This window comes from Numenius arquata, chromosome 9 (genome assembly GCF_964106895.1).
Source record: "Numenius arquata chromosome 9, bNumArq3.hap1.1, whole genome shotgun sequence".
Classification (NCBI taxonomy): Eukaryota; Metazoa; Chordata; class Aves; order Charadriiformes; family Scolopacidae; genus Numenius; species Numenius arquata.
In genome coordinates this window covers 19,747,035-19,760,653 of record NC_133584.1, presented here as the reverse complement: position 1 = coordinate 19,760,653, position 13,619 = coordinate 19,747,035, and the positions used below count along the sequence as shown (strand labels likewise).

Here is a 13,619-nt window from a genome sequence, read left to right as displayed (position 1 = left end):
GGTGGGGGCTTGAAGGGGAAGGGGTTTGGTTAGTTGGCTTTGATAAGCTCTACAGCAAACTGTAATATCCTCCGAGAAAGTCCTTTTCTAGTAAACCTAAAGCCCAGGAAAAAAAAGATTTGCTCCTCCTCTCAAAAGGTAGCATTTGTCTGCATTATAGGTAGACCTGACAGGAGCTTCACCACACAGTAGCAATTTAACACTCTATATGGAAAGTTTAAAACAAGTCTTTAATAGAAAATGTCATACTGCAGCAACAGTTTTGACATGTTTAGGAGACTGAACAAATTTAAAGATAGATCAGAGACTCATTTCTCTTTCATATTTAAGGAACCAATTCAGAAGAATGAGACTAATCCTGAACTGCCAACATACCTCAGTTATTCTAGATTTAAACTTTAATACAATTTCTTCATTTTTCCCAAATGCCCTTCCTCAACTACAGTCTTGCAAATCTGTGGAACACAATATCCTCAAGGAAAGGGCAAAAAATGAGAAAAACAACTCCCAAACACCTGTTTCACCTGAACTGTTACTATGAACTATGTAAATCTGAGCAGTCATCAATTGCTGAATAAACAAAAGGCAAGAGATAATGTAAAACGTTTTGTTTAATTTCTTTAAAAAATGCAAAAACAATGGAGACCATCTGGAGAAGCAGACAACTAAATATAAACTGAAACACAAAATTACCCAGTGCTGATTCTGTGACCATAGATACCTTCCCATTTACAGACCTTCACACACTTTCCCAACACTAACTCATACTAAGTGTTTGTAACTACTAATGAGCAACTACAAGAATGCATCATATACACAAAGACTAAGGTCAGTCTTCCATAAAACAGTTTCATAGCATATCCCAACTGTAAAAGACAACATATTTAGTCAGCAGTAAATAGCAGAAGAGTAGTATGTAGCACTTATTTCACTCAAAACAAAGTCCATGTGTATTCACTCCTCTAATACCATTGAGATTCTCTGATTTGCCAATTCTTTCCATTTTTCTATTAAAGATACAGACTCTCACACTACACATTTAAGTCTGTGCACAAGACTTCTCTATACTTTTATTTCCTGCAGGTCTGTTAAGGGTAGTCCACAAACTACGTTACACTGTCTAAAAATCAACCGATGAGTTCAATTTGCAATTTATGATGCACAACTTACAAAATGCACCTTCAAACTGCCACTCATTAATACAGATAAAACTAGAACTCTCATTAATACAGATGAAAGCAGAATATTACTTGTCTGAGTGCATCAATGAAAAATGAATAACTCATCAGCCTCATTTTTCATTCACTTATTGGTGTGTATGATTCATGTAGACCAGTCTTTAAGGTTCTGTATAAAATCTCCACCAGCAAGTTAAGTAACAACATAGGATAATCAAAATCAGTAAATATTGTGTTTAAGATCACCTATACAAGGTTTAACGCCGCCTTTTTTTTTTTTTTTGACACTGATCTGTCTTACTATTTTCTACAAGACCCAAGCCCCTTGAAATACACGTTTTAGTCAGCAAGGACTGAAGGACGGTGTCTTCCAGCAGGGTTAGATACTGGTGAAAAAACCAAAGGAAACAGACCAAAATTAATTTCTTTTCAACATAAACCTTCAAAGAGGTTACTAATTACACTAGGGACTTTATCCTAGAATAACATGCTTTGCCCAAAGAGGATAGCAGAATAGTAGTTAATTAAAAATACAGAAATCCAAGGTACCTCCTCCCCCAGCATCTACAGACAAATATCAATGCCTTTTCAAATATCAAAAGGCATTATCTGTAAATGAGTAAACCTTCCCCTGCCACAGTGCAAGCTTCTGCCCACCTGCCATCAGGTTATAAAACTTGTTTTACAAAAGTTATATTTAAAAGATAACACTTCACTGGTTTTGTTCAAGCTTCTAGAAGAACTGAATTACTAAGAGGCTAAATACAGGAAGTTCTAGTTCAAAAGATAGTTGCCACTGCTATAGAATGAAGTGCTTATACAGCCAAAATAACAACATTGCCTGTATTATTAACCAAGGTTCTTTTAAAAACATTCAATGACATTTCTACAGCACTCATTACTATAGTGCCTGAAAATGGAGGAGGATTATAAAACACCTATAATGAAACTACTGATTTTCCTAAGAAGACTTCAACCTAACAATAGTTAGGAAAAACCATCTATACTTCTGAAACTTCTCTTACTAATTTGGAAACTGTTAGAGCTGAAGTCTAGATCTAAGTTTACACTTCAAAAACTCTGATCTTTGACGTTTAACTTTGCAAGTTAACAGGAGCATTTTCAGACATGAAATAAGTTTTTGGCTTATTCCATTATTGATTGCTTAAGGTGCAAATAACATCCATGAGAAAAAGCAGGAGCATATCAGGGCAGGATTGCCCAACTCAAAAACAATTATAAATCCATTCTGAATGAAACAGAGGAATAAATACAAAGCATTGACACCAAAAATCTGCCTAATTCCTCTCTCCTGTACAAAAGAATAAAAATGAATATCAACCCTTTGAAGACTAATGAGAATTTCAGAGTCTTCTTGATTCACTTCAGAAGTTGCAGTCCTAAAACAAGCTTCCCCAAATTAAAGTTATGGAAAAAAAATCTGAAAGGCTTGTATAACAGTAGGAATAAGTACCTGAAAGAAATACAGTAGATTTAAGGTTTCTATCCTAAAGAAAGTTGGTGTTAAAAGAAAATATTTGAACCTAATTAGAACAGCAGAAATGGTATGAAGAGGAGCTGAATTTCTGGGAGTGAATCATCTCTCTCATCTGTCAGCAGGATCCTGAAGGTCTAGAAGGAGCAGGGAGAGACAGGTAGTTCCGCACTTCAAGAGCTCAGCTGTGTGTCCGTAGCTGTCAAACAGGCTCTTGTCAAAGGTGAAGTGACAGACAGTGGAAACAGTGGCATAAAATTTCATAACCTACCGGTCACGCCATTTCCATTGACAAAGAAGGGCCAGATCCTAAAAACTTCATTCAAGTCATTTAGCATTCCACTCTGCAATAAAATCTTAGAATGGCCAAGGACGTGCTTTTCCAAGTCTGAGGGCTGTGACTACAAGCAAACTACCACAAAGTAAGTTTGACTGCAATTTCCCCAGAGCAGCTTACTTGGGATAACTGGCTAAGGTAGCTCATTCCTCTTCCACTGGAATTACTTCCAATTTACTGAAGAATTAAGAGCAAAAAGGAAAGCTGTTTACCTACCTATAACCTAACAAGGTATGCTGCCAAAGATAAAAAATTGCTGAAACTCTCAAATTTCAGTGGGATTTAGATCTCTGACTCTCTTCATCTGCTTTTAAAACCCAGGTGTGGGACTACAATTTTCCAGGTAACATGCAGTCAGTCAGTTGAAACTGCCATTACAGATGTCGGGTCACTGTCCACAGAAGCAGCCTGTTACACCCCAGCCTGCTACTCCCATCACTCCTTACTCTAAATCAACAGAAAAATTTCTTTTTTTTTTTTTTAACCTAAATCAAAATGGTTTAAAACTTTGACTCACTATGCGACCGTAATTCTATTAAGTTAAAGACCATCATCCTAACGCTACAAAGTAGAAATAAATAGCATTAATTTAATAAGAGGCAAAACCATGGGGGGCTTGGCAAATCTTTTATATTAATGACTTGCATAATACTACCATTATAATGACTTTAAAGCATAAGAGAGACGCTGCGTGCCTCACTCCCATTTAAGAACTGCCAGGGGAAAGAGCAACGCTGTTCAGCATATCCGTACTTTCTGTGGAAGGCACCGAGTCTCCTCAGGGGTATCATCTCTCCAAGTGAAAAAAAGCCATTAGTTCATTAACTTCCCAGCCTCGATGACCTGGATTCAGAAAGCTTCCCTGAACCACAAATGGCCCACTCCTTGCCCACTCAACTTCAAAGCAAATCCCACGAGAATTATTTCTGGGTTTTTTTCAATTAACCTACAAGCAGTTCAATATTTTACAATTGTTCAAAAATCAACACTATTTAAAGAGGAAATCTGTGAAATACACACCAAATTATACAGATTGTAGACTCATTTCCTGAAGCCATTTCAAAACAAGGAACACAATGAAAGATTTGAGAGGGATGAAGGAAGAAAAGACAGGAGGCAGAAGGGCCTTTAGAGGCTTTTTGGACTTGATGAAAACTCCTCCTCCATAATGATACCAGCATACCAATTCCAGAACTTTCATAGTAAATAAAAGATAAAATTTTATGGTAGACAGAGGCCAAAAGAGGATAATTTTTTTTTTTTCTCAGCTCACTTCAGGGAGGGGAAGGAAGATACACTTAATAAATCACCTATACATTTACAGATAATCAATACTAGTGCATGCTGACAATAACCCTTCTCTGGGGGATTTTTGCACCATATAGTGTATACACCATGATTGAATGCACAAGTCAGCAGTGCCAGAAGAGCAAGACTAACACTGAAATGAGTGCAACAGAAAAACAAATCCAGAGCTACACATGAAAGTTACACCCACGTATATAATATTAAAAAATAGGTCCATTCAGATGCTACCAACATTTTAAAAACAAAAGTAGGGTGAAAGTAAAAAGAAAATATTTTTCAACAAAGATTAATCACATTAAAAAAAAAAGAAACAGACACACACAGCCTGTACTCAGACCACATGTAGTATAAGAAATGAATGTTATGAATTTTTGATGATATAAGCTAGTCCAACTTTATATCATTCACGTCTATAATTTAAATTATTATTGTCTTCATTTATGTTTATTCCCATTAGTATTAAACCAAAAATTGGCATTTCCACCAATGCACCTCATCCATAACCATAAACAAAGCAAGTTATCTGTGTATATTTTGCATACTATTATACTTATTTAAACTACAGCAAGACAGTTTCAGCCCTCAAACGCTAATTTTATGCGCAACTAATTAAAGAATCTAGGCAACTCCACAGCAAGCACCATCCCAATGATGTAAATGTTTATTACAGCTTTGTCCTCCTTGCTGTACTCAGCTATTAAATGCACTTTTCCCCTTCCCTAAAATGCATATGTTAAAAATGTCGATGTGGAAGTTCCTTTGTTAAATCATCTAACAGTGTTTACTGCTGCTGATATACCAGTACTTGCACCTTCACAAAAGAGCCATTAGTGATTCAAATTTCTACTGGCTTTAACTGAACTTCAAAAAACAATCATACAATAAAAAGTATGCTAGGCCATGCTACGGTTTTCTGCTACAGTATTTCCTAGTCTTTGTTTCCAGAAAAACTGGCTCAGAATGAGAAATGCGAGGTCACTTCTCAAGAGTTGTTTTTCCACATGTATAGCTACTAAAAACCAAAGACAACATCCACTGATCATACACACAAGGTCAAGAACCTATTTTGAACTTTAACAGAATCACTGTGCATTTCATGAATGGACTCAAACTATCTTCAGAAAACCTTTCCCAGTCTATCACAAAATGTTTTCGCCCCATACAGAGAGATTATCAGACATTCCAGATCAGTCATGGTGATGAAGATTTAAAAGCACCTGCACTAAGACTACCTGTCCTACAGATCAAAGCCAAAGGCTTCAGAATACATATTTGAATTTCTGAGAAATGTTGCCACTTAAGCCATGTACACCTACCCAGAAGAGTTCTCTAACAAAGAGAAACATTTTGAAAAATTGTAGCAATTTCTCTAGGAAAAAAACTATTCTTATGTTACTTACTATTATTGTAACTCTTCACACAGAATACCAAAAACTTTTGATCAGTTTTATAGGAACTCTCATAAAGCCCTTTTACCTACCACTACTAGGGAAAAACAGTATTCCTGTTACTATACAACACAAGAATGAGGGAGTGGAGAAACCTACCAAGCCACTTGAAAAAACTCTGATTGAATTAGCCAGCTTAAAATCTTAACAGAATACTACTGGTATTACTTTGTACTCTTGCATAAAAATTAAGCAAGTTTTAAATACAGGAAAGATGCATAAACAGCAGTACTCTTTCCAACCTCATTCTGAGACACTTACTCGGAACTCAGACCAACTGGAATGACAATTGCTCAGAACTTAAGACCCAACTAACAAGGAAAAACAAGAAAATTTGCAACTGAATCCTGAACACCTACAGAACTCAAGAATTCTAATGAGGTTATGTTAGACCACAACTAAAGATAATATGTACAGTGTGTTAAAAAAACCCAACAACAGAAACAAATGAAAACCCACCTACAACTACTCCAAGTCTACCCTGGAATTAGCGTTACCATCTCTTAAAAAGTCTAAACGTAATATTAGGTCATTCAGCCTGCTCATCACATTTCATTAAAAAAAAAAATATCTGTGAAAACTGGAAGGCCTTCATAAGATTAACTGTCCAGTAAATAGCAATTACTTCTGTATTTTTCTGTAATTTACACCATACCCACACCTTTTTCCTTTGAATAAGATAAACAGTGTTTTAGGTTTTCGGTCTGTTTTATTCTAGGTTTCAAACCTACTAAGATTTTAGTCGTGAACATTAATTTATTACTACTGTACACACAATACAGGTTAATAGCTAAGATGCTCTTACAAATATGTTTGAGAATATAAAGCAATCAAAATTCAAAGTTTACCATGTAAAACACTAAGTTAACTAGGTGATCTTGCAGCACTCAGTGGTGTTACATTCTTTTAACCAGAACTGAAAAAGCCTGCAGTAAACCATTCTCCAGTTCTGTCCTCATCCCATCCTCCATGCCTCTCCATTCACTTGCCAACACAGCACGTGTGCTCTCAGGGTTACAAGCCAAAGCAGAAATACACATATTGCTTTTACATAATCTGAACACTTAAATTTAACTGCAGTTCAATGTATTTGCCATGGTCTATCCATGGTAAGAGGGCTAAGAAAGACACAAAATTTACATCAACTTCTTGAATTGATGGATCTACACGTTATAGGTTGAAGCATAAATTTAACAAACCTCATCTCATCTTCCATCTTCAATTCCCCAAGATCCAAAACAAACGACAGCAGCAGTCAGCATTCCCCAAGACAAAAAAAAAAAAAAAAAAAAAAAAGAGCAGCCTTCTGCCTACACAAAGCCTAGAACAAGCAGCTGTAAAATCTGAAGAAAAAGGAGCAGTGGCAATGAAAATATGAGCCTTAATACTTTCTCATGGAAGAGCTGAAACCATTTACTTCTAAGTTTATGTAACTTTCTTTGAGGAAGAAGTAACACCAATTGATAAATGGGGTCGAAAGAAACGAACAGCTGTTTGCCTTTCTGCCCAAGGCCAGATGAAATGAGAATTTTCTTGGGCACAGGTATTTCAAAATGAATCAGAGAAGCCCTTATATCTATATGTATCCATATATATACATATTTGAAAGACTCGTTCTATTGCAAGTGCATGTGTAGGATCTCTCTAAATGCTTTCCAAAATTCATAATATAACCATATAATAGCGATCCACCAGAATAGTTCTGAGAACAGGCAAAGAACTATTTTGTAGCCTTGCTCTAGAGAGGAAAGACAGCTCTGCAGGAAATGAAAATGATTAAAAGCAGTCAAAAAAAAGCCCCAAATATAACGATCAAACCCAATAACCTACAGCACGTCATACTGGTTTTCAGAAAGAGCTGTCCAACCAATTTTATGGTGACAACTGACATACTGCATTGACAAAAGGGTGAGTTCTTGCAAAAAAAGTTCGTTCAACACATCTGAATGTTACTTGTATAAATTTTGAAAATGGATTCCCAAAATCCTTTCCAAATTCTCACACACTGTTCATTTCTGTAAGAAATGTGCATTTTTTACTTTGTACAACTTTTCCATCAAAACACATTTAAGGCTACTATTTTCCACTAGCTAAACCGTCACAGCAGAACAGCTCAAATACACTTGCAGGAAACATAATTTATACATGCTAGATCTCCCTTATAGACATGACATCTCTCCAAAAGTTTTAAGAGCAAATCTAGCATTCTTTGGCACTACTTTTCACAGATCAACTATATCATCTTAAAATTAGATTCCCTGCAAGCTTGTTTGAGAGCTTTTTAAGTATTCCTTTAGCCAGCAGCAATGGGCTCACTGAGAGTTAGGCAATGGGAGCCAATCTGAGACCCTGAGAGAACTTTAAACTAAACCAGGGAAGGGAAGGGAAGAAAACAACCCCCAACGTTTCTTCAGAACAGGTGCAATGAATTCATGTTTTGTATGAGTAACAAACCTGCACATATTGCGTATTAAGCAAAAATATTACTGCACTCCTACAAATAAAAGAGATAAATTACTTACCAGTTGTATCAAAATTACATCACTGAAAAATCACTTGACATTTCAGGAATTATTTTGTTATTTTTGGTGTCCAACCACAACTTAGTCCTATTTGTTGCAGTGTATACGAATTTGTAACAAGAAAGTTTAAAGATGGCTTAAAAAAAACCCAACAAAACTTATACTCACTCAAGACCCCTCTTAAGCTATTCCATCTCTCGCTTTAACGCTACTCTGAATGCAATCTGGATAGACCTTTCATAATATATAGCTGTTCTATATTTGTGTAAGTGTTAAAAGTACCATAAGCAGTTATTGAAAGTAGCACAATGGAAGTCGCCTATGGCAGTACATAAGGTTACCTAACCGTACAAGCTTAACCTCATCAATTTACTGAATATACAGTAAACTTTCATAAAAAATTATTTCTATTACTCTTTCTAGATTTAAAAAAAAGTCCAAGTCTGAAGTCTCAAAAAAGAACGCATCCTCATCTGGACTACTTCTAACGCAAAGATTATCACTGTCTAAGTCAAGCTCAACAAGAGAATGCAAGAAACTTCTTTTTAATAAGTTAGTTTGTAAATTGGGAAAAGAAATGCATTTTTTTCCTATTGTGAACAACAACAACAAAAGGTTGAAGGTATAGAAAACTATTTTCCTCAACTACTTTTGATTACTCTACAACCCACTTCAGCAAAACAGTACATCCTGTACTCCAAAGTCATTGCCCTTGAGGTAAGGAAAAGCACACCACAGCACATAGCAGGAGCTAGCAAATATTAACAGACACTTGGGATGACAGATAATCTGCCACCAACTGCAAGAAATAATAAAGAAGGAATATAGAATAAAACTAATTTCAAAACATTAAGATCTCTAGGTACAACGCTGGTGGTTTTCAAATGCTTTGGTCAATTTCTATTTAATTTCTAGTAAGGTAGAAAAAGAAAACTTCAGAGTAGCAATATTTTGCAAATTACTAATTCTCCTTTCCCTTAGCTACTGTAAAATATAACAATAACAAAAATATCAAAAATATTATAAAAAATAAAAAGATTAAAGAGACAGAACCTACATGGAGGGAGAGAGTTACTGTAACATTGCTACCTCTCCAATTTGGCTACTTCTAGTTTAATATACTAGTAAATAGCTACCTCCATGCAAGCAGCAAACTAATCTAAAGGAGGTAGACCTGCTGTGGAAAGATGATCAATAAGAAGACAAATTGAAGCAGCCTACAAAGTCACCTCTAGAAGTCCTCTTAATTCAGAACTGAAGAGCAGAATCACCAAATTCAAGATAAAAGAGTTAAAATCAGTAGCTGAAGTACGAATAGTATGCTTTCTAAATATAGACTCTGTCCCACACACAAATGCAACCTCATTGACATGAATAATCCCACTGCAGCCACTGGCACTATTTGCAGAACCAAAGCTATACAACCACTTGGGCTCCACACAATTTGCATTAAGATTCTGACACGAACTATGGCTATTGCGTTCTGCAGTTATGAAAGAGAAACCCCTCCAAATCTGTTCACCAAGTTTGCACTTCTTTTCTATAAACGCATTGTCAACAAAGTGTCTTAGAAAAGGAAATCTATTGAAGGGAACACCTGAAAAGTCGCTGTCAACAGATGTAACCATACATTTAAGATCTGTAGGCCTCGACACCTATTTACTTACTGAATTATTTTGGGGAGAACTTTTTTTTTAAACTTTTAACCTTTAAGCAACTGAAAAGAAAGACAAAGACAATGCTAGCAAAAAAAGTTTCAGAAGAAACAAACCTGATGACAATGTTTAACTTCATGTAAGAGTATGGCTCTGTAGGAGCATTTTTCAGCCCCCAAACTAATTTCATACGCTCGCTTACAGAAGTGGTGAAAAAAGTAAAACACAAACTAAAGTTTATCCCATCGTTAAGTCTGCCTTTGTTGAATGACCCACATCTACATATTCATGGTTGGAATACATGAATCTGTTTATCAAATTAAGAGACTGCTATATTTTTAGTGTAGTAAGTTATAAAACATACATATTGGTTTTGTCATGGTTTATTTTTGTACATGTTTTTCTACTACTTTTTAGTAAAGCCCTGGCCATACTGCAGTAAATCATCTTCTTTATTCCTGTAATCCAACACATCCTAACAAAATCAGCATTCTTGAAAAAGTCTGCTTAAAGAAATAAATGAAATTTGGAGGTCAAAAACCTTCCATCACCTAAAATTCATAATTTAATAGCCCGTTTTTTCATCTTCACTTTTACCACTAAATGCAGCCGTCAATGAATAAAAAGGAAAACCAGTATAAATCAGATTGCTACAATTAAGCCAGCTGCTGAGAATATAAATTCTCTAATTTCATCAGCTAGAGTTCTGATGAAGCAAATATATTGATATATTCCTTGCCAGTGAAGTTAGATAAACAGGTAGGTCCAGTTTCTCTATAAGGGCAAGTTGCATTAGTTCTACACTACTGCCTACTGGGATCAGATGTAGCATCAAAAAGTTAACGCTAAACCTTAAAAGCCTGTGACTCAACTAAGTATCTTCTTTTTAACGTATACACTGAGGAACACATGCACACTTCCTGGCCATCCTCTGGCAGACTGAAGCTTTTCTATTTCTCGCGTTCCTTAACGCCATTAATAGTACTGTAGTTGTTATTCTGTTGTAAGCTTTAATTGAACCAACTGTCAAAACACAGCAAGCTTTATGGCAGTATAAATTAATGATCTGGCTCATTCCCCTCTGCAACTCAAAGGGTTGGCATGCTCATGGCTCTGCCGAACACGCATGAAAGTTACCTATGCCTAGATGTTTATAGTAACATCTTCTGAACTGCTGGCATTGTGCCACCTAAATCTCATAATCATACGACTTATAGCCGCTTTTACGGAGCAGAGAGCAAAATAAATTCACCAAGAGGAAACTCTCCAGAAGACATAAATAAATACCACCACCCCCTTCCGGGGTTAACTCATTTTGTTGATGGAGGCGTATCACCTTCGACTCCTTCTCTGAGGCCTTTTCCTTGAAAACAAAGAAACCAGCCCCCCCCACACACACACCCCCAGTGCCGTACGTGTGTTTTCATAATTGATTTGTTTGACTGACGAGGGAGACGGTAATCGCGGGGACGAGGTCCTCCACCGTCCGCTCGCCGGAGCACTGCTCCCCTGAGACGCGGCTCCCGCACGTCCCCGTGTCCCCCCGCCCCCCTCCCCGCAACTCGCACCGGGCTGCCCGTGGCCGCCTGACAGCTCACCCCGCACCGCTCGCCCCCGCCGCCCCCTCCCAGGCCGCCTCAGCCCGGGGCCGGTCCCGATCGCCTGCCCGCGGCTGACAGGGCGGCGAGGCCGCGGGGCCTGCGGGCAGGCGGAGGCCGGGGCCTGGCGCGGCCGCTCCGCCCGGCCTAGGCCCGGTACTCACGGGGAAGGCTCGGATCCGCATCTTGGTGTCCTTCCGGCTGCCCGTCCCCTTGCTCAGGTTCGACATCTTCGGGGCCGGCAGCGGCGCCTCCCGTCCGGAGGGGCGCCGGGGGACGCGCGGCGGGGCGGCAGACCCCGGGAGCAGGGCCGGGGGCCGGGCGGGGGGAGGCCGCTGGCGACCTTCAGTCCGGGCTGCGGCCCCCGGGGCTGCGCGGAGGGCGGGCGGGCCGAGCCGGGCCGAGGGGGGTAGCGGCGGGGGAGGAGGCGGCGGCGAGGGGCGAGGCGGCGGAGCAGGCCCCTCGCTCCGGCGGCGGCGCTTCCTTCACCCTCCTCCTCCGCCGCGATGGCGGACAAACATCGCTCAGTGCGCAGGGCCGGGCGCCCCCCCCCTTCCTCTTCCCTTCCCTCCCCACCGCCCAGCGAGAGACAGATCCGGCGGTGGCGGCGGGAGGGCGGCGGGGCGGAGCGCCGTCGGGGAGGAGGCGGGGGGGGGGGGGGGCGCGCCGCTCTCGCGAGGCTACCGCCGCTCTCGCGAGACCAGCCGTTGGGCCCCTCGTCCCGGCGGGCGGTGCCGCGGCGGGAGGAAAGGGCGGCGCTGATTGGCGGAGAGCGACGCGGCGGGGCGGGGCCAAGGCGTCCAGTCAGGAGCGTTGGGGCCTGCCCGCAGCGAGCGGGAAGCGTGTGCTCAGGTTGGGGCTATTTGTGGGGCTTTGGGCACTTTATCCCACCCCCTCCCTGTCGATATCCCACATCCTGGGCTCGTGACGGATGTGTCATCAGGGTTAAAGTGCATGTTCCCACGCAGGGAATCGTGAGGGGCCTCGCAGTGTGGGGCTTGGGCACTGCTGTGGCCCCTCTGGCCTGTGGGGTAGCCCAGCCCTGTCTCCCCACCTACCCCCTGCTTTGGGTGCCTGGTGTTAACCTTGCTGTGCACACCTGGAAAAAAGAAAGGCGGTTTGTTCCTTTTCCTACTCCTCACCCTTTGAAGTCTCCCGGTTGTCAGTTCTGTCCCTCTGACTCATGTCACCGGTAGGTGTTTCCCTCCGCAGAGGCTCACAGAACGGCGTGATGCAAGGCATTTTTATTTATTTATGTTTTGTGTTTTCGTCGCCATGCATGCCTGAGGAATGAGGGTGCCACCTGAGGCAACACTTACATGAGCACAGAGTTAAATATAGGTCATTCAGGACAGGACAGTTGTTGTAAAAGGGAAGAATGTTTTGAAAAGGTCAGATTCTGTAAGAGTAGATGCATGGTACCTCTGCAAGTTAGGCTGGTCAGCCAGAGAAAATCTAGGTCCCAGTCACCAAGGGACTAACTGAAAAGTTAGTGGATGAAATTGAAATCTGGGTCAAAACAGGCCGTGCTCAAGAGCCCCCAGAGGAGCTACGTGGCATAGCCAGGAAGAGAATTTCTCACAGGTGACTCTTAAACTGGACTCTGAATGCCAGGGTGTCTTGTGATGTACATTTTGCATCCAGCTCCACTTGCCTCTATTATTACTGGTTTCCTACAGGTGCCTCTATGCAGCACGTGCCCTCAGGGCATGGAAGCAACGTACCTTCTCTGAGCTAGTTTACCTTCTGTAATAGTAATTTCACTATTTTTGTCTCTTTTAGTTTGTTACAGCTTCCCATTGAGGGTATGTGTGTTCATCTACAACACAGTTTTTAATCTGATCAGAATTAAGTATATACGCCTAGAGAAGATATTATATAAGAGCAACACTAAACAATGATTGCAACATGACTATGCAACAGGAACCAGTCCTTTTCAAAATTACAGTATAGTCAAAACGCAGATGAAACAAAAGATGAGATGAGAAGGGAAAGATTGCCGTTTGTTAATAGGAAGATTATGGCCTCTGCATTGTTTCACTATAATTTCAATCTTATTTCTCCTAAGTACTTCCTTT

The 13,619-nt window shown here is 40.1% G+C and overlaps 1 protein-coding gene across 2 annotated transcripts in view; it reads right to left on the bottom strand.

Annotated features, from left to right (window-relative positions):
* CUL3 (cullin 3) overlaps nt 1-11,789 on the bottom strand; it is a 56,980-nt gene extending 45,191 nt beyond the window's left edge. The window contains exon 1 of one of the 2 annotated variants that reach the window (XM_074154015.1): nt 11,706-11,789. In XM_074154015.1, coding sequence (XP_074010116.1) covers nt 11,706-11,771 — 66 coding nt within the window. In that variant the 5' untranslated portion in view covers nt 11,772-11,789. The remainder of the gene's footprint in view (nt 1-11,705) is intronic. The other variant, XM_074154016.1, reaches the window with a different exon arrangement.
* Between the last annotated feature and the right edge of the window lie 1,830 nt (nt 11,790-13,619).